The following is a 21,044-nucleotide window of genomic DNA, read 5'->3' on the forward strand; positions in this document are numbered from 1 at the left end:
GACAGGCCAAAATTTTCGCGTCGAAAGTCCCCAAGAAAGACTATCGTCTTTAAAAGTTATCTATGTCTAGGAAAAACGAAAAACTGTTCGGCATCAGTGTAACGAGTGGTCTACATTGGCTGTACTGTCAGTTGACTCGTTCTCAGCATTGTGCAATGTGAGCGACATCGTCCATCCCGTCGCAGCAGCAGTGCCGAGCACACACGCATCGGTTTATATACTGCGACTTTGATTATGAGTAAGCCACGAGCAACTATAGAAGAGTGCCAAACGCAAGAGAGCTCGCATTCGACTGGCCCATGGTTCACTCTGCGCCCAAAAAAAGGCCCGAGAGGCCGAGTGCCGGCAGAAACTGCGCACCGATGATCCAGCAAACTTCCAAGCCATTCTAAACCGTGAACAGGAATGCAAGTGCCACTGGTGGACGAATCCTGCTAACCACTCTGCCTAGTTAACTTGAAATTACAAACACGTGCAACAAAAGCGTGCCAAACAAGCGCCGTTGCGGGCATGACAGCATCAACGTGATGATTGCGAGAGAGCGTTCCCCCGGGCGAACACCCGCTTTCGACGGGAGTTTCTCCGGCAGCACATTGGCTTTGGCTACGACGTCTGTGACCGCCTGTGGTTCGACAACAACCACTGTGATTAACACGTTGCAAAATGCGTTCAACCGATCATTACACTCCTTCATGACCGTGAGCAGTCGAGGCAAATCTGTGCGGCAACGAAACACAGTCGAACCTCTTTATAAGAGACACTGATATAAGAGACAGATGAGTATAAGAGACGCCAGTGTGCCTACAGTAAAATACAGTTTGATAAAAAATGAATACGAGGTGCCCCTTTTATAAGAAAAATCTCGCATAAAAGACAACAACTGCTGCCTGGACCATGCCTCTTATAAAGGGGTTCAATTGCAAACACTGTGGTAATCCCAAGCTAAACGTGTGTCTGACCTCATTAAAAAGCACAAACGAGGAAACATTAATTGTGAAATGCTTCAGTGCAGCATCAGGTTGAACCCACTTTTGAACACGGGGGTCACACGTTCTAGGTTTTACTGGTTAATGATTTGTACGGAGTGCTTGGGCGGTGATTTTTTCAATACAGCAAATAAGTCATACCTTAATGGTGTGTAGTACAGCCTCTTATGTCACACCCAGATTCCGGCATCAGTAACATCATAAAGAAACAAAATAAAAGCTTGTGCTTGGCCGGCGCCGCAGCGAAGACAGCAAACAACTCGAACCATGCGTTTTTTCTCCTGTTTCTCCTCTTTCCCTTTTGCATCGTCCCGCGCGCCTGCTCGCGTTTTTGGGAAACAATAAACCAGTTTCTAACCAGCTGTTGTAGCTCTCGGTTCCTCCTGTACGCGCGCTCTACAATTTGGTAACCCGGGAGCTCTGTAGCGCATCCTCTTATGACATGCCCCGGTGCCGGCGCCTGCGGCATCACAAAGAAACAAAACAAAAGCTTGTGCTTGGCCAGCGCCGCCGGTCGGGCGGCGCGGCGAGGACAGGGGACAACTCACACCGCGTGCCTTCTCTCCTGTTCCTCCTGTTTCTCCTTTTTCCCTTTTGCATTGTCCCACGTGCCTGCTCATGTTTTTGGGAAACAATAAACCAGTTCTTAACCAGATGTTGTAGCTCTCGGTTCCTCCTGCACGCGCGTTCTACAGGTGCAAGTAGGTCATTGCATGAATGAATCAACAATTCTGAAAACGGAAGCTGAGACGGCTTAGCAATGAAACTACCAAGCCAGTGAAACTCCAACACACTAAGTAACTAGCAAGATGCTGACGATGTGGAAAAGCCTACCTTGTGCTTATTAGGATCCAGTACAAGCTCATAAGTTGAGAGCAGCTTTGCTAAGGTAAACTTCAGCACCAGCTGAGCAAACCGCATGGCTACGCAATTGCGAGGCCCATTGCCATATGCCTGGTAAGCCATTGGTTCTATTTTGAATCTATTCTCAGTGCTAAACCTACGAATGAAAAAAAAAAAAAGAAAATACATAACAGCATAAAATACATGTAGTCCCAACTGATATGTTGTGTGCCAAACAGCGCACTATCTAGTTTCATACCACCTGAACACTACATGGTTTTGCACCACAACATGTTTTGTACCAACTAGCACAACAATTTTGTCTTAAAGCAGTCACCAAACTTCAAAAAGCTAGCAATGTTGCCCCACCTCACTAATGGACTCTGTTCTTCCCTAAGGGTCCATTCTCAAAGTCACTATATATTGAAAGTGGAACGTATATACTGGGCTATGCAAGGAATTAACTCCCATAATTTTTGTTACAGAAATGACAGCACAAGAGCACACTTGTTTGCCAACACCCTCACACGATTGACGCCATTTTCTCATTTTCTGACCTTTTCTGCTGTGATGGTTTTTAGTCTCTAGAGTTTTGTGCTTGTCACGTTCCTACTTTGTTCTCAGAAATAAATTTAATTCAGCTAAAGCATGAAGACTACCAGCAGAAAACTGAGAAAAAAAATGAAAAAATTTTCTTCCAAATGCTAGGCTAGATTCACATTCCACGCGTAAAGGATTTCTTAGGTCAATGAAACATGAGCAGTGTTTCTTCACTTATGTGGATAAATATCTTACCTCTCTGGAATGAATGCCTCGGGGTCGTTCCATAGTTTGGGGTCATGGTGCATCTGAAAAGCCGGCACCAATATCGACATCCCACTGGGAATCTTGATACCTTTGTACTCGTACTCCTGGTCGCACTTTCTAGTAATGAACCTGTTACAAGTGACGTACATGTTAACAAAATGTTCTTGTTTCCAACTTCAGTATTACACTCCAGTCTTTTTAAATTTTTTTTTTTCATAATTTGTGCACTGTCAATAATACTATCAGTACTATTATTCAGTCAATTTTCCATGCGGCAGCCATGTTGCTACTTTTTGAGACTCCTCAAGCCCAAACTTCCGGATGTTCTTGAGCGTTTCTTTACTTTTCAAGAGAATCTGCCCAACAGATTGTTAAAAAGACACTAAGGAGAAAGAAGGAAAAAAGTTGAAATTTAGGCTAGTTTTTTTTTAGAGACAATATCAATGAGAACTAATGAACAATTAAAGAGAAAGACGATTTATTCGTATTAGTAAGTCACTCGTTCACAATACACAAATCACCATGGTTGTTTCGACAAGATGCTTAGTAAGAGGGAAAAGGCACAAAAATAAAATGTGAGTGGCGATGCCATGTTGGAGTTCAGCACCAATGGCCAATCGTCATAAATTTTGATTGCATCTACTCAAGACTACATAGTTCGTAAAAATCACATGTGACATACATTGTCCTCTGAAAATTTCGTTGAGCCAGTGTGGCTCAATTAAAAGGGTCCTGTGACACTTTTTTTGTCTGAATTCTACAGCACTAGAGCTTACACAGTGCCAAATGCCGATATCAACGAAAAAAAAAATCATCGATATTGGTGCACGGTGATGGAAGCCCCTAGTGTTCAAACTTGAAAACTCCAACAGACGATGACAGGAAATGTTCCCTTTTCCATTTCACTCTCCTACTGGCATCGAAGGCCATTGCCAATCATCGTACGCCTCTTGCAGAGACGTACCCGACGACTCGCCTTGTGGCGGTTATATTTCAGTGCTCCTAGCATAGCGTTTTTCAATCGTTTTCACACTTCTATATTCAAAAACAGAATTAATTTTGCATCTGAGGAAGTGCTTTCACTGTTTTTAACATAGAATAGTGTGGCATGTTTGGGACCGTATAAATATTATATGCGACTCTTCGTGTAGAACCAATTACAACACACAGCCTATGTCTTCACTTTCACCTGGTGAAGCGTCAGTTCCAAACACAAAAACAGCTGCTATGTGTCGCCCTAGTCCGAAAAAAACGTGGTTGCTTCATCGAAATATAATTATAACAGCTTTGTTCTTGGCGCATTGACTTCAGCGCATTCCACAGTTCGAGAAGAAGCGATAAAAACAACACCCTTGATTTGTGCCACAACGCCCCCTTCAAGGAGAAAATTTTCTTTATCCGTAACAACACAAACAAAGACTTTCAGAGTGAAATTCGAAATTAAACTGACGTTGATTTTCCTTGCTATTAATAAGCCAATGAAGGTGAGTTTAACGAAAATAAGATTTTTTTATAGCACAAATCATCACTCTAAACTGTTCCATTGTTTTTCTTCTGTGTCCCTTTATTACAAAATCGGCCGGCCCCACCATCATGTTCTTTATGCATCTCATTCTGCTCACAAAAAAATGCATCGAATAACGCAGTTCTATTTACAATAATTCATGAGCCCAACATCGATTTTTTTTTTCACCTGATCACATGCCCTCCAAAAGAAAGAAGGAGAGAGAGAAAAGAAAACCAGTGTGATTTACTCAGCAACTAGTCCACAATTGGAAGTGACTCAAATCGTGAAACTGCGAGATTGCACAAAAAAACTTGAGACGAGCAAAACATGTATGGAAGAGTCTTTCAGTCCCTCTAAGGTGAAGCCAGGCGAAAGACAAATGTCTTTTCATTCTTTTTCTTCATCTGAGCATGCTGGGATTCAGTTCTCTCTAACATCTAGAAAAGAGTGTTTAAGCTCCACTAACATTGTTGGTGACTTGTTGAGTAACCCGTTTCCTTCTTCATTTTAAAACGAAAACTGTTATGAGATAAGAACCTCGATCACGCGCGGCGCCATAGTTGTCCACCATCGCCGCCGCTGTCCGTAACTAGTATCGCACAAAATTTAAAAAAAACTCCGTAAATAAAAAAACACCAAGCACAGAAAAGGATTCGAACTCGGGTGTGCTGCGTGCGAGCCAAGTATTCTACCACTGAGCCACGCCAGTGCTTGAAACTCGTTTCGTAACTGGCCTTAGGCAGGCTCGTTGTTGGGAAAGGAACTGCGCTAATATAAGTGATAAAGCGTTTTAGAACATCAAAAGAACAACCAGGCGTCACACAATGCGAGTTGCATAACGAGTGGGTCGTCCAATGCTCCAAACCATTAGAAAACTTGTTCTTGATTACCTGCCAACTGTGGCGCATACCCACATGAGGCATAATTCCTCATCATCATCAGGCACTGCATAAAAAACTGCACTAAATTCCTAGCAAGTGTGTAGCCGATACCCCCCATTCTCCTAAGACTGACGAAGGATAGCATAGTGAATGGTGGCCTACTACTCAAAAATTATGATTACTTATGGTGTAGTGGGTTTAGAAAAAAAGTGTTTAAAAAAGGCTCTAAAAGACCACCCTTCAAGCTTTCTCTGTGACTGTTCAGCGCGTTCCGGCAGGCCTGGTGTTTTTTAAAGCACCTGCCGTGAGGAGTGGGATTTACTCAATTTTCGTGGTGAATACCCATTCTCATAATGAACCGTGACTACATGATGCATGACGTGATGGCATTAGATGCTAACAAGCCAATGCCTTACGGTGCTTCGCCACGTTTTGGTTACGTTGCGATTGCCTCACAAATTTAGTCAACCTTGTGTCATCATGATGACATGATAAAATCACATCGTCATGCAAGGTTCACTTTATGATGACAAACTGTGATGGCAGGAGATGTGACAAGCCGAGCATCTAGGACGCTTCGCACCTAAAATTTTTATATTTATTTATTTATTTACAGTACCTCAAAGGCCCCAATGAAGGGGTTTTACATGAGGGGTGGGCTATTACAATCGGTTAAAGGAGTAGATGCTCGATCGCTGATTTGAAGTTGATGATACTGGAGTGGTGCACAACGTGAGGAGGAAGGCCATTCCAATCTTGTACGGTCTTGACAAAAAAGGATGAAAAAGGTGCGCAGTGGTGTGAGCTCTTGGCGGGTAAACAGCTTTCCTGTGATTGATGCGGTCTGAATGACGATGGGCTGGCTTGATGGTGGGAGTACGAGGTGATCCATGATAAAACTTGAAAAACAGGCACAGACGAGCTATACAGCTATAATTCAAATAATATGAATTATTTTACATAATTACTATGACAATAAAAATAACTGAACCGTTTTTCTCATGTTGTACCCAATAAAAACCTAAATAGTAAGTTCGACAGCCAGACTTACTTTGGCTTATGTACCCACTATTTGAAGGGTGAACTGTCCTACAAAAAGCACATAAAGTGTGTGTACTAAGTAAACCTGACCAGGTTAATGTTGCTTTAGGAAGAGAAGTATACGAATCTCGGTAATTTCCTTGCATAGTACTGTTTCGAGCACTTTTATTGGCTTCCTTGCACATACAATTGTCTTTATATTGATTCTTTCAATAGCAAATACTAAAAGCTGTAAACTCAGGCTGAATCACAAATTAACATTTCTCTTAACCAGAGTAAGCCCTCCTTTCTGGATTTTCCCATGTTTTAAAATTTGCGAAATTCTTCTCTCCATTCTACAAATCTCTTCAGGGTTCCCTTCATGCTAATGAATTCGACTCACAGTAACTAAATGCACCCATAAAGGCACAAGTCAAAAGTCTGCAGCCGCATAGTGCCATGGTGCAATTGTGATGAAGCCGTGCACTCGTTTCACGTGAATAAAAAAATATTGTTTACTATAAAAATGTAAAGAAGCACTAAGCTTTCAACAGAAATGACAATATTAAGTCATTGAACATCATTGTTGCTTTCTCTTAAAGAAAAACAACAATGCAAGACCAATTGATTGATCTTGAATCAGTTGGTCTTCAGAATCAATCCGTCTGAAGTACGATGTACTCAACATTGTACTTCGGTATTGTTAGGAATTGGCTCTCTGGAAGGGGATTTGTTTCACATAGTAAAAAAAAGGGCCACTCGAACATATGCACGTATTGATGGCCACATAGCATAGTTGGAATAGTACCAATAACGGGAGCGAGTGAAGTCATAGGTTTGATTCAGATCAGCCAGCAAAAAAGTTCTTCACTCCAGTTCGTTTTCTCATAATGAAAGTGTTTGAATAGAAGCTCTATGTTTCTGTCAAAGCTAGGTAGCTTATTCAACACTAGAAATGTTGCCAAAGCCAGGTCTGGAAGAATATTTTCTTAAACGGCTCAATCCTTCTAGTAGCCCACGCGACAAAGATGGCTATGCAGAAATGTATTTTATAACATACAGCAATGTTTCAAAAGTGTTCTTTTTTAACTGTCTACAAGGAATGACACTTACCCAACCACAACTGGGTAGTAGCGAAGAGCTTCTGAGATAACTTGGTCCAAATAGCGCATTTTGGTTAAACTGTCATATGTTAAGCCATTCTGTGAGAAATGTAGAAAAGTAAAAGTACATGCCTACATGTAGACAAGTATGCTGTATGTTCAAAAAGCTCCAAGCAGTGATATAAGCACAGTGATTTCAGGCAACAGCTGGGAAAGTGAAGTGGGAAAGCTGTTAAAGAAGTAAACATAAGTACCACACTTGCCCAACAACTCAGAAATGCGAAAACAAGAAATAACGCACACAGGATCACGCCAAGGAAAACATGGTGCAGATTTGATGATGATGATAGTCACGTTCAGGTGGGGAACCTGAACATGACTGAACTTTATGCACAGCAGCTCTAGGCCAAATACACAGATCTCAAAGGCTTGATACTTACAGTTTCTAGCGTATACCCTGATCTGTATTTCACAGAAAAATGCAAGGTCTGTGATGACAAGGCAACACTGCCCACATACTATGGGATTGCTCAAGTTTAGACGACAGAACAAAAACCGCGAAGAGGCAGTCTCAAACCGCAGGGGTGCTGGGAGGAGGCTCTGCACAGCTCCCCATTCAAAGAACTGTGGGCCGTTCAGCGAACTGAGGAAGCCGCCCGAAACCAAGGACTCATGGCCGATGCCAAGGGCCATGAGCCCTTGGCAGTTGATTTGGGGCTGAGGCCTGCCCGAAATCAACTTCGCTGGACATTATTATTGAAATTCTTCTACAATCTCCTTTCAATTATGGATTTTAAATGTCACGCCTTGCTTGCGCCATAGGTGTACAGCACCAATGATGCGGTGCTCTGCACCCAGTTCTGTGCAAAATTACAGAAAAAGAGATGATTCCAATTTTGACAACAGAGTTTAAGTGCGAGCATCATACAACGAAATAAAAATGTCAAATATTCGTGCATGCACAGCACACACAAAAATCCAACTCAGATTTTTTTTTTAACATATGGCCCTCACATGACTTTCTATGGTAGCTCACAAAACCTGCCAGACCGGACACAGCTAGCAGGCACATGTAAAATTAAAGAACAAGTTAAGTCCCATGATGGTGGTCCCTTTCCATTCTTGGTATGCTTCACTGCGGTACTGTGTACATGCCTGACCGCATGAAACCTCCCAATGTGGTGGCACGGATTTCTGAAAACTATTACTGCGGCCATAAAGGTGCTCGTTTGAAACTGCAATATAACTAGCAGTGCCGCAGTGGTGGCTTCGACTATTGCTGTTTCAAGCACACAATGTCCAGAAAGTTTTGATGGCGAGGTGCATCATTGCTTTGAATTTCAGACTTCCTCATAGAGCAGCTACATTGAATCTAAATGGCGGCACCACAAAGGCACCTGTATTAATTATTAGGCATGTGCAAAACAAGGGTTGGACCCATGGATCGTAAAACTTTTTTTTTTCACAGAGGAGCTATTCGTGCTGGCTATTAAAACTGGTGCATGCAAAAAACCACAGGTGAGCCTGCGTCACAGGAATCGGGCCAGCCTCACTACCGAATACAGCAGGTGCGAGTGTGAAACGAAACCTCGCCTAGGGTGAAGGGGAGCACGTGAAACACAAAATAAAGAGAGAAGGAAAGTGATGAAGAAAGCAAGAAAATGAGGAAAATAATGCGAGAACAGTGATATAAAAAGTTAGAAAAGACAAAAAGAAAGCTACAAGAAAATGATAAAAAAAGACAGAGAGCAAGACGAGAAAAAAAAGAGAAACGAAGAGAAAAGGAAAGAGAAAAACGAAGCGAGAGAGGAAAAATTAAATATAAAGCAACGGGTACAAAAACAGACACAAGAAACCGAGAGAAAAAGCAGGGGAGAGATGAAAGAAAGACAAAAATAAAGAGGAGCAAGGCCACACAGCTGTGCTCTTCCTCCAGACTTGGCATCACTAGTACGAAGCTGCAATAATATATTTTATTTTTTTTTTAACTTTCAGAAAACCCAGATTAAGGTTCTGTTTATATGCACAAGCTGACTGAGCCCATTGAAACATTATGTACACAATTGTGTACATCACTCGTCTTCACTATTAGCGTAACGTAGATGCTAGGAAAGAGCAAGATATTACATACTTTGGATGAATTGAACCTCCTGCATAATAATTAGTTTTTATCTAACCTCGTTTTGCAGTGCGCTAATCCATATGGTCACTTTTCTGGAGGAACTACCCCGTTTGACGAGTTGTGTGACGTGCCCCTTCCTTCGAGCAATGTAAAAAGAAGAATTTTTCTGGGCTCAGAATGAACATAACAGAAAATACATTTTCACTACAATCGTTGCGTGAGAGCTTATTTTATTTATGTGAAAAGCAAGCATCTATGACTTTAGGGTAAAAAGATAATCAACTAAAATTCAATTAATATGAGTTGTTATTACACCTCTAAATCGGAAATTATCTCATTATTCTTGTCGCAATAGCATATTGAGTGCCTTGCAGTAATGTTGTAGTGATTTGACACATCTACAAACAGTTCTTCATAGGTAGCGTCTGAAAGGGTTACTGAGCGAGATAAGTTAATGGCAGATGATGTTCGAAGAGAACCGCATGAAGCTGCCCCTTACCTCATCTTTGATGACTGACATTATTTCTTTCCTCGTTCTCTCTTGGATGTCCGGGTGCTTAGCTAGCAGGTACGACGTGAACGACAAGGTAGTGCCAGTTGTTTCGAACCTGAGCCGATGTTAAAGCACAATGCCACATGCTCAGAGGGTTGGGTGTGAAGCAACTAAATTAAAAACTTGTGAATGATTTACTAAAAAAAGAAAAAGACCTCGTAAATAGGGTGGCTAGTTTTTCTAACACAATCTGTCCTCCATCTTTCTGCAGATCTGATGTTACCTGATCCTTACCAGCAGCTTTGCCTGTTTGCATGCTCCCCGAAGCTTTTATGACTTCTATCATTACTGGTAGGGTGTCATCTGGGTTACTACTAGTTTTTATAGTATTAAAGTTGTGGTTGTCCCGGCTACTGTACAGATCTCTGTAAAACTCCTCCGCTATTTTAACTATCCTATCCATATTGGTAGTTATTTTGCCTTTTTTGTCCCTTAGTGCATACATCCGATTTTTGCCTATCCCAAGTTTCCTCTTCACTGCTTTGACGCTTCCTGCGTTTTTCAGAGCGTGTTCATTCCTCTCTATGTTATACTTTCTTACATCAGATACCTTACGCCTGTTAATTAACTTCGAAAGCTCTGCCAGTTCTATTTTGTCTGTTGTACTTGAGACTTTCATGATTTGATGCTTTTTAATGAGATTCTTCGTTTCCTGGGAAAGCTTGCCAGTGTCCTGTCTAACTACCCTGCCTCCAACTTTCACTGCACACTCCGTAATGATACTCGTCACATTATCATTCATTGTATCGACGCTAAGGTTGCTTTCCTCACTAAGAGCCAAGTACTTGTTCTGAAGCGAGACTCAGAATTCCTGTACTTCCCCTCTAAGTGCTAGCTCATTGAGTGGCTTCTTGCGTATCAGTTTCTGTCGTTCCTTCCTCAAGTCTAGGCGAATTCGAGACTGTACCATTCTATGGTAACTGCATCGTATCTTGCCGACCACTTGCACATCCTGCACGATGCCTGGGTGTGCACTCACTGAGGCTTTGTGAATACAGGCTCTTATATAAATTCAGGCATCCACTTTGTCCGAACAGTTGGAACATTCGGCAAAAACAACCTGTATTTTAAAAACAAATGCTCCATGGAACTAGCAGCCACACACTCGAGGCACGAATGATATCTTCAGAGAAGCATTTGACATGAATGAGATGAATATGCTACAAAATACGTACTTAATGCATGCGAGCAGCGTGTCCCTTATAGTACAGGTCACAAAAAATATTGTTCAGTTCCAATACTGTTACTACAAGTGTTTGTTATGTACCACATGTTCACTACGCTATGACCCAGACAAGTTCATTTTTGCATGTAAAGCAGCACCACCAACTCATCAATTGTGACCAACTTGCTCAACTATCAACTTTACTGGCCTAGACATGTGCTTATGGAATATTACCGCACTCGCCTGTTCTTCATGGCAACGTGAGAAAGTACAACACTTAATGCAAACATGAAACGAGTTCTCGTAATAGTAGTATTTCACTCCTCATTATGCAGTGACAGCAAAGGCTTCGACAACCCTTGCACATCAAGCATAATTTATTTCACGAAACAGCACGGTTCAACTAAGCAAATGTTTGAACTCATTTATCCATTGAAAACAAATAAAACTAAGAGAAAATACAGCATAAGCATCAGAGTTTCAGATACAGGAAAGGAGACTGCACTGACACAGAACTGAAACGAAAGTTATTCACAGCATTATTAAATCCTAAATGATACTAAAACTGTCACGACGGCAATGATAGTGCATTTTGTTAGTGAGAAACTCCAAGTCTTCATGAGGATAGCATCTGGGTATTGTGATCGTAAGTGTTCACATAAAAAAATAAAGTTCACCGCACTCACCCAGCAACAAGGAACATGACTGCATTGGATTGAATCTCTGTTGTGGTCATAAACCGCCGCTTGCGGATGACTGGAACACTTTCAAGGGCTGGAAAACACCAGTATACAAGACAATGTGCAGGCATTTGCCATATACCACATACGCTACCTAATTTTGGTTCCGATTTTATTTCAGTACAATGCAATTACTGTTCTGAATTGCGTAGCTAAAAGTAAAATCCACGCATCTCCACGAAGTGAATTGTGATGAGTGGGTGAGGCACTGGTGATTGTTCAGTGTTACTATAAACCACCAGAGACACTGCCCACTCGTGCATGTAAAAGAGTCTCCACTTCCAGTAGACAACACTTCTGGCATTTGTGTGTTTAGAATAAGTGTTTTATGATATAGAGTACTTAATACTCTGCTATGAGAGAAAAGACAGTAGTCAGCCACGATGATGGGTGTTCAACCACCGCTTGCTGCACCTTCAGCTCTGGGGTACCTTGTTGTTAATAGTGCCACTTGTGCTACTTTTATGGTGTTGTGGCATTCCATTTCGTTTTGATTGAGAGTCTTTTTGTTTAGTTCTTTTTAACTTTTTGTTCTGTTATATACTTTAATTGATGAGTGGTTAAATGTAGATGTTTTTATGGTGTTGTGGCCTTTCATTTTGTTTGTTCTGGTTAAGAGCCTTCCACTAACTTTTTTATTGTTTACAGATGCTTCGGTTTGTTTACATGCACCTGCACTACATCTGCTTTAGATGCGGAACGACGGTTGAAAGACGGAGGGATATTGTGGAGTCTTAAGGTACTTCGTCCCTAAAAACGAATGCTTGAGAGCTACTCTTGACAACCGCAATATTTTCCGTTATTTGAATAACAAGTATGTTCTATGTGTGCAGCTGGCTGCTGCACTTAAATCCAATGAGAATCAACTTTAGTTTATTAATTTGAGGGCTTGAGTCTTTGAGTGTCAAATTTTTATGCAAAAAATTTCTCGAATGATCAAATTACTTTTATTGGCATTTTCGAATGTATGAAATGTGTAAAGGCGTGAAAAAATTGCAAAATAATCGGGAAGAGTTCTTCAATGTAAGCATTACTAAAAACTGCAAAACGATCAAAGCATAGTACTCCTTGAAACACTGGCTTACGTCTGTGCACATAACACACGTCTCCGTTCTTTTCTTGGAGCAACAAGTCATGCTGGTAAACATACAGCATCTCCTCTGCATGTGGCTGCCTTGGGTCACATAAACTCGGTAATGAAGAAAAAAAGTCACAGTTTTGCCACAAGTACAAAGCAATGAATGCGATAGCAACAACTTAGAATGTAATGCTGAGAACGGCTAGCAGATTGAAATGTGCAGCGCGCTGCTCACGCACAAATGATGCACGAAAACAACACACACAGGACAACAGCTAACAATGTTTACAGCTCGACACTTAACGCGCTGTTTAATAAAAAATGACGCACAAAAAGTAACCACAGGTACAGATATCAGTGCAAACTAATGAGTGTGCCAGTTGTTGCTTCACTTTGTTTGAAAAGCACGCTCTTTTCGCAAACGGGGCCTGCAGCAAGCGAAGTGATCTTTGTGCGCCCGGCAACTAAAAACAATCTTTCTGGTGAAAGGCCAAGGCACACGATTCTCTCCACCAAAGGATAAGTGCGGGCACACTGGCACCTAACCCCCCCACCCCCCTGCCTTTATCCACGAGGCAAAGTACACGTGGGAGATAATCACGTGTTGGCGCATCGCGACGAGCTGGGTGCCGAGCACGGGCGACTATTTTTCTTTCTTGAGTTTTCATATATATAGATACGTATACATTTACGGTGCATGATGGTGGCGGCGGCAAAAACCAGCTCAGACTAAATATAATTGCTATCACAATAAAATGGGGATAGCTCGTGAGTGTCAGTGATAAACAAGTTAAAAGCACCACCAATAAAGATGTAAACGAACTTTCACCATCCCGGCAAGTCAGTTCTGATAAAGATCAAAATCAAGTTTCATGTGCGTTCATTGAGACCAAGTGGCGAAACCAAAACTACTAAAGGGCATTGCCCATTGGCGTTATCGCACACCGCGTGACACGCTGACACTAGAAATCAGTTTCGTTTGTCTTTGCACGAAGGCAGCGCAATCATTTCCGATGCTTCTTGCAAGTCCTCAGAGGTAGCAGCACTTCCCAGTGAGCACGCATCATCATTACGGTGCAAAATTTCTAGTGGAGGATCGTAAGCGTACCCGCACGGCAGACACTATGACAGAAAACAGTCTCCACACATGTACAGCAAAAACATTCAAAGGGTAAATATCCCAAAACCACAATAAGATTGAGGAGCACCGCAGTGGAGGGTTCCTGAAATGTCCTTCACCTGACGTTCTTTGGTGGGAACCTAAATCCAAGTATGCAAGCCTCAAGCATTTTATCATCCTCTATTGAAACAGCCGATATTTGATTACACAAACTTTGGATCCACAGTCGAGCTCTATAATTACATGATCTAATGCAACGAAAATATTTACAAAATATGTCCCTAAGGAAGTAAAGTAGTTAGTTGCTATCCTCATTTTTCCTTAATTAACAATCTACGTAAACGTGTAGATCCTTCAAAGTGCGAAATCTACTCTACAAAAATGACATCAAAGGCAAGTTTTCATAAATATTATGGCACTGCCAAGCAGTAACATGAAGTTCTGCCCATGCACAAAGTGTTTACCAGCACCCAAGATTCTTAAAAAGTAGTCAAGCAGCCTGGAAAGGTCTGCAAAGTCTATCCCATCATTGATACTTTCAATGATGGGATAGACTTTCAGTGATGGATAGACTGAATAGAATTATGGGAAGCCATGTCTGTAAGTAGAAAATAAGGAGCACTACGAACACAGACCAGTACATTACACTTTACAAATTACAAGTGAAATTTCAGTCGGATCTTTTCTCAAATGAAATTCTTAGAAGAGCGATGGAATGCGCTACAGAAAATGTGGTGTTCTGTACCACCTGTCCTGAAGTCCCTGTATTGTCCTCGTCTCGTCAGTCACAGTACAACAAAAATTGAATAACAAATGAAACTACAATTTCATAAGAGTGTGTCTATTGTAGCCTAGATGGCTTCAGATGCAGCTACATATAAACTTTTTAAAAATGTGCTGCGTATGTAACATTTTCTTTATTAGAAAGTTTACTCAACAGCACACACAAACATACAAATGGGTAATGGCACGTAAGGTCAAAGAAAGGCTGGTTCATTACTTGAATTTATCACAAATTCTAAATATTGCCTGATGAGTGGAAAGAAGAGATCCATAATTTGTTTTGCAGCCAGAAATATTTTTAGAGCTCAGAGAATCAATAACAACCAAGAGGTGGAATGGAGCTGTATGTTTTGACCAAGTTTGATTATGAATTATGTAGCATACAACAAGCTAAGTAGCTTGAATTTTATTAACTTAATATATGCATGTTTCTGATTCTGTACAGCTATATTTAGTTTTTATGCATACTGTAGATGTTTTTATGAAAGAAGAAAAACCTATAAATTGGCCCAGGAAACATCTTTATGTCAACTTTGGAGGTTTCAATCTCAAAATAGCCTTGTGACAGAGCTACAGAAATTCAACAATACATATTTTACATACTTATTTACCGAACTGCTAAATCTAATATTCTTATAGTAGCTTTTTCATAAAGAGATACCAAAAGGCTGAGTAACGGGAAACCGCAAACAAGGAGTATTTCTCACCAACCAAAAAAACATTTTTCATCTTGTTGAACGTAGTTCATCAATTCTCCTCCACATGAACATTCACGATCATTAGAAACAGATTCCATATTCTGTTTTGAGGCCTACTATTTTGGGGTAACATCTATAACTAAAATGCTGAATGCCACATATTGTATTTACTTGAATTTCGGCCGACCCCGATTCTAACCCGACCCCTAAAAATCCGAAGCCCAAGAAGAAGAAAAAAATACTTGCCTCGAATGTTGGTCGAATGAAACAGCAAAGACAGCATTCACAAATATAAAATGTTATTGAACATGAAGATGGAACAAAGCAGTTCCTTCATGAAACAAATAACTTCAGAAACATACAGCCACAAGTCCTGTTGCATGTATTTCTTTGTCATTTTTTTTGCGTTGCTTCTAGTTGCATCATAAGGGCTTGCCGATCCCGCACTCATTCCAAGTTGTCGTCACTGCTTCCCTCGTTGGTGACATCTTTGTCGCTGTCTTGAAACAGTGCACAATTCTCAATGCCATCAAGGGCATTGGATATTCCGCACTACTTAAAAGAGTGTTCGATCAAAGTTCCCGGGTTGTTGTGCCACGCTGCAGTCCCTCCAGCGAAGCTCCACTCCAAAGTCCCGCCCAGATTGAACGTTGGACGATGACTCAGTAGCCAGGAAAACGTTCCTTTTATAAGCAGCACTATAATGACACCACCTGTTTGGCGTCATTGAGCTACACCACACACAGAACACTCGAAGCACGACTCATCATGACAAGCACTCGCCTTAACGCTAGTCAAAATTGCACTTTACCGCAGTTATCAAAATGGTGGCTTCACGTGTGTACTTGAGCCAGGTATTAGCTTGGCTTCTAACGGCTATAATGACGTCCAGGTGGCACTAGCTGTGCATAGCTTTTCTCAATAAAAAATGACATGTTTTTTTTGAAATTCCCTAATCTAAGCTGACCTTAGTGTTTGATGCAAAGATATTTGAAAAAAAAAAAACTATCTGCCTAGATTTGAATAATTACGGTAGTTAATAGATTGGATAAATCAGGAACAAAACCTGAAATACCTCCTTAATAGGTACCTCACACTTCCAACTGTGCTAACTATTTATGGTAAATATACTACTTCCGGAATATTTATCATCGCCAGCCACTGCATGAAAAAAAAATGAACAAACTTTCCAACAAGTGTGTAGCAGATGCCACGTTTCTCCAAAGAATGACGAAGGATAGCATAGTGAATGGCGGCCTACTCACAATATTGATGACTATTCATGGTGTAGTGAGTACCCAGCAGTGTGCTTGTAGCATCCCAAAGAGTGTTTAGAAAAGGCTCTGAAAAGCCGATCTTCTAGCATTCACTGTGACTGTGCTGTGCGCTCCGCGCAGGCCTGGCTTTTTTTTTTTTAAAAGCTTAAATCAGCCTCTGACCGTTGAACAGATGCACTCTCCCTTACTCCCTCTCTCCCCCATAATATTCCGAAAGCTTTTCGCTTGTCCTTCATGTAGTCGCATGCGAAGAATGCACAGGGAGTCCACGAAAGCACATAAAGTTACCAAGTGCTATGTGTTCAATAAGCTATATCTAGCCATTACTCTGGTTCATATACACATTTCCCGGTACCGTGAATGTCAAATTATTGAAGCTCCATAAATTTCGGTGAACAATATTACAGGCAACAGGCAGTAAAATTCAATGAACAGTGACTAGCACATTATAGCATACTATACCAGACTTAATAGGTGTGTTTCACTGATGATTGCTAAATGAAGCACATCTTTATGGAGCGCAAATTGAGGCCCCTGTTTACGTTTCAAGTTCTATCAAGTTTGAGCAGCTTCTTAGGGGGCGCGCGTCTCTCATAATTATATCATAGTTTCAGGGTCGTAAACCTTAACAATTATTGTTATATTATTCATAAGAGACTCGTGCACTTCCTTTTTTCCTTTTTTTTTACATACCAGTGCTGACTTTTACTTGAAGCGGATAGCTCGACTCAGCACACATACTGGCTACACATTTAGCCAACCTACATACCGGGTTGGCTATATTCTATGTACTAGTTAGAAACAGTTTGTGATCCGTAGTTAAGGCTCCTGTGAGCAGCTGAGTCTTATATTATCAGACTCACATGCACAAGCAACCTCCTCTTCCTCGTGCCCCACGGTGAGCTGCTGCACATCAATCAGGGAGTCGGCCTCTTCTTCAGCATTCAACATCAGCTGCAACAGGTCCTCGCGTTCTGCCTGTGTCGTACGAAAGACTCTGCATGTCCCACTTGGCACATTCAAATCAGAAGTGCACGATTACACAATGACTTCAGAGAATGTTCACACACTTCGGGGAGTTCTTTCGTCTCACAATCGATAATCGTCATTCGGCTTGCTTGACAGGATTCATTGCAGTGTGAAAGATTACGGAGAGGGAAAGAACGAGACACCACAAGGACCAACCTACAGATTTGTGGCATTCTGTCCTTCCTCTGTCCGTGTTTTTTAATGCTACCATGAAATCTACGTACAAACTAGTGTTTTCCCCTTTTCTGCAAAGAATGTTATGCAATGCTGACACCACACACATTGCAAAGGCAATGAAAGGCATGATAGATGAACACCTACGTTTTATAAAATGTGACAAAAAGATGCCCTAATGTGCGCAACTGGTTCTGAGCGAACTCTCAGAACTGGGCGGTGTCATGTCTACAAGCGCATGTCCACCAAATGTGTCCCAATTTAGATACTATTTGAAATTTAAAGCCCACTTGTTTTTTTATAAAACATTTTTGTGAACTATTTTTTCTCAGCAGGTACTCCTTCTTTTCAACAATTTCCAGAGCTCAGGGGTACACACATTAGTTAGTACGTGTTAGAAAGAACGAAACTTCAATGCGTGAATTATGTTGGGCTAGGTAACAATTGAAGATTACCGTGTTCCTGCAGTCAATGCCGTACAAGCTCAATTAAGCTTGGTCCCCATCATAATTGAAACTGGCTGCGATACCAATATAAAAGCACTTTTGGTCATTAAAGCTGTAAAATGTTTCCAAAAATACTTTGCTTATGATCCCAAGAAACGAAAGTGCAACCAACCTAAACAAGAAAAAGCAAAGAAAATATATACTAAATTATTTCTCTTTACTTATTTATTTATAAACAATGTGGTATAAGTTAGACCATAGCAGAGTGGTACAAAAACATGAAAAAAACGTACATTTGGGCAAAAAATAGCGACAAGGCTGTGGCAATGCAGTCAGAACAGGTCAAAAAATACTTCAAATCGAATGCTCTTCGATTAATACCAAAGACGTTTGGATTAAAGCCTCCTTAGACAGATTATTACATTTGTTGATTGTGCGAGGAAAGAAAGAATATTTAAATGAATTGACTCTTTGCCTTAAAGCTTTGATTCTATGTGAATGTCGCATTCTAGTTACGTAATCTGTAGTTCGAATCAAGACATGTCATGTGTTAGTTTTGTAATGACGATTTACTAACTGATAAAAGAACTTCAGTCTACAGACACAATGTATATAAAAAAAAAGCCGAATGAACACACTTGCTTGTTTGCTCTCCTTTCTTCAATGAGTGAAGCCAGGTTGTTTTTAATGTAGTCCGTCGGCGTCATCACGGAGTGTTTGCCACGAGAAAACAAGAATGTCCAGAGGTAGTAAAATTCTGGAAAACAATCTGTAAGAATGAAAAAGTACAAAAAAAATCACAGACTACAGCAGTGATAAACAAGATTATTGAATCAACCTTTCAGAGAGACACTCAAAGTGCTTGTACCCTACATCTGCAATGTCAAAGCGAAGCATAAGGTAGATAGGATGGTAGGGTGCTGAATCAGTTGATAGCGTTCTTAAAAAGGGGGAGCGTTTAAACTTAGCCAAACTTCAACAAGCTGACTGTTCTTTCTTGTCAGGAAACAAGCACTCTTCTGCACAGTGTTTAGATGTCTTTCTCTACATCAAAGAGTGAGGAATTTTATTCTGGGCTTACCACGGCGGAGAGTGCTCTAGGCTTCCTCACATGATCCCACTAAATCCAAGCAAATGGGCGTTATTTTATTGTAATCCCTTCGAACTGCATTCAACCTGGGAACAATGTAAAAGAGCCGACTCGAACTGGGAACAAAGCCAGCGAATTCGAAGTAAGCCAGTATATTCAGACTTAGTACCGTAATTGAGTGCAATCTGCAAATTGTTTCTAAACAACGAATAGAAAGGAGTGCAGAAACATATACAACTGGGCTAGCTGTCCATGGTTTACGACCATCTCAAACAAGTGACCAAAACAATGAAAGATCAAAACAAACACTGCTGGGCTGACTCTGACCAAAATTTAGTTTGAAGCTACATGTGCGGTTTCATACTGACAACCCGTGCGACCACTCTCCATGAAGCACAACAAGAAAGCCATCTTTAATCAGAACAAATGACAAGGCATTAAGATTTCAGACACCCCATGTGTACAGCTGAATCAAATTGTATAATAAAAAAACATGGTGATGTTTGGAATTACATATTACGCTGGCTTTTTTGGGGGGGGGGGGGAGGAGAAGGATGGAAGACACTTGCTACCTGACATTCGTTAAAGGTGGTCCGCATGGGTGCTAGGTTGAAAATATTAAAGCAAACCCTTGGTATCCCTGTTTGAAAAGAGAACCGGGAGAAACGTTCAAAATCCAAGAGTCTTGGCAGGTATGCACTACAGTTCAAAAAGGGAAAGCAATACGCGTCATCATGAATGGTAAGGTGCCAAGCTTTACTTGCAAAGTACATGAGCCATCCGTTCTTGTATTCTCCCAGTCTGTCCTGAATTAGGTCCAGCAGCGTATCAGCAGCCGTGCCTCCTCGGCTTTGCTGGATTCCAGTCTCCGTGCCGAATGCGGAACGCGCGATGATGTCCATGGAGAGTTTCTGAAAGAGCTCCCGCACTTCCATGGAAGCTGCTTCTGTCTGCTTGGCCGCCACTACCTCCATGAAGGTGTCCACACAACTTTGAACAAGTGAAAGCATCTGTTTAAGAAAAAGCAATAATAATTAAAAAGAATTGCAAATATTTTGTGTTGCAAGTGAGCACATACTCAAATAAAATTTCTCCACCTAAAATTACCTTTTCTCCTCACTTTGTTCTATTCTGTCATAACAGTACCATAAAAAAAAGAAAAAACCTGATAATCATTCTCATCCAAAACATCTTTGACCTTTTGAAGCGCTACTTACAAATAACAGTGTGTAAATGAGTCGAATTCACACATTATTCGATTAATATGTGGGGTTTAACGTCGTGAAACCACACGATTATGAGAGACGCTGTAGTGGAGGGCTCCGGAAATTTCGACCACGGGAGGTTCTTTAACGTGCATCCAAATCTGAGTTCACGTGCCTACAGCATTTTCGCCTCCATCGAAAATGCAGTCACCACAGCCGAGTCAATATCGCAGCGTGTGGGTTAGCAGCCAAGTACCTTAGCCACTAGACCATCACGGTGGGGCATTAACACATTATTCCTAGGCGCACTATATTATATTGGACTAAAAAGAGTGTTATAATACATTAATTTTTGTTTCATTAGCTAAAATGTTCTTGAAAAACTTGCTAACAGGAAGTTGTTCCCGTTCCATTTTC

The 21,044-nt window shown here is 41.1% G+C and overlaps 1 protein-coding gene across 3 annotated transcripts in view; it reads right to left on the reverse strand.

Moving 5' to 3' along the window:
- Positions 1-21,044, reverse strand: part of LOC119179917 (cytochrome P450 3A24) — a 36,191-nt gene that overhangs the window by 4,838 nt on the left and 10,309 nt on the right. For all 3 annotated transcript variants that reach the window (XM_075869389.1, XM_075869388.1, XM_075869390.1), the window contains 8 exons: positions 20,183-20,432; positions 18,971-19,101; positions 17,547-17,661; positions 11,674-11,761; positions 9,769-9,877; positions 7,158-7,246; positions 2,625-2,765; positions 1,821-1,986 (listed from right to left, as the gene is read on the reverse strand). In XM_075869389.1, coding sequence (XP_075725504.1) covers positions 1,821-1,986; positions 2,625-2,765; positions 7,158-7,246; positions 9,769-9,877; positions 11,674-11,761; positions 17,547-17,661; positions 18,971-19,101; positions 20,183-20,432 — 1,089 coding nt within the window. The remainder of the gene's footprint in view (positions 1-1,820; positions 1,987-2,624; positions 2,766-7,157; positions 7,247-9,768; positions 9,878-11,673; positions 11,762-17,546; positions 17,662-18,970; positions 19,102-20,182; positions 20,433-21,044) is intronic.

This window comes from Rhipicephalus microplus, chromosome 7, assembly GCF_043290135.1.
Source record: "Rhipicephalus microplus isolate Deutch F79 chromosome 7, USDA_Rmic, whole genome shotgun sequence".
Lineage (NCBI taxonomy): Eukaryota > Metazoa > Arthropoda > Arachnida > Ixodida > Ixodidae > Rhipicephalus > Rhipicephalus microplus.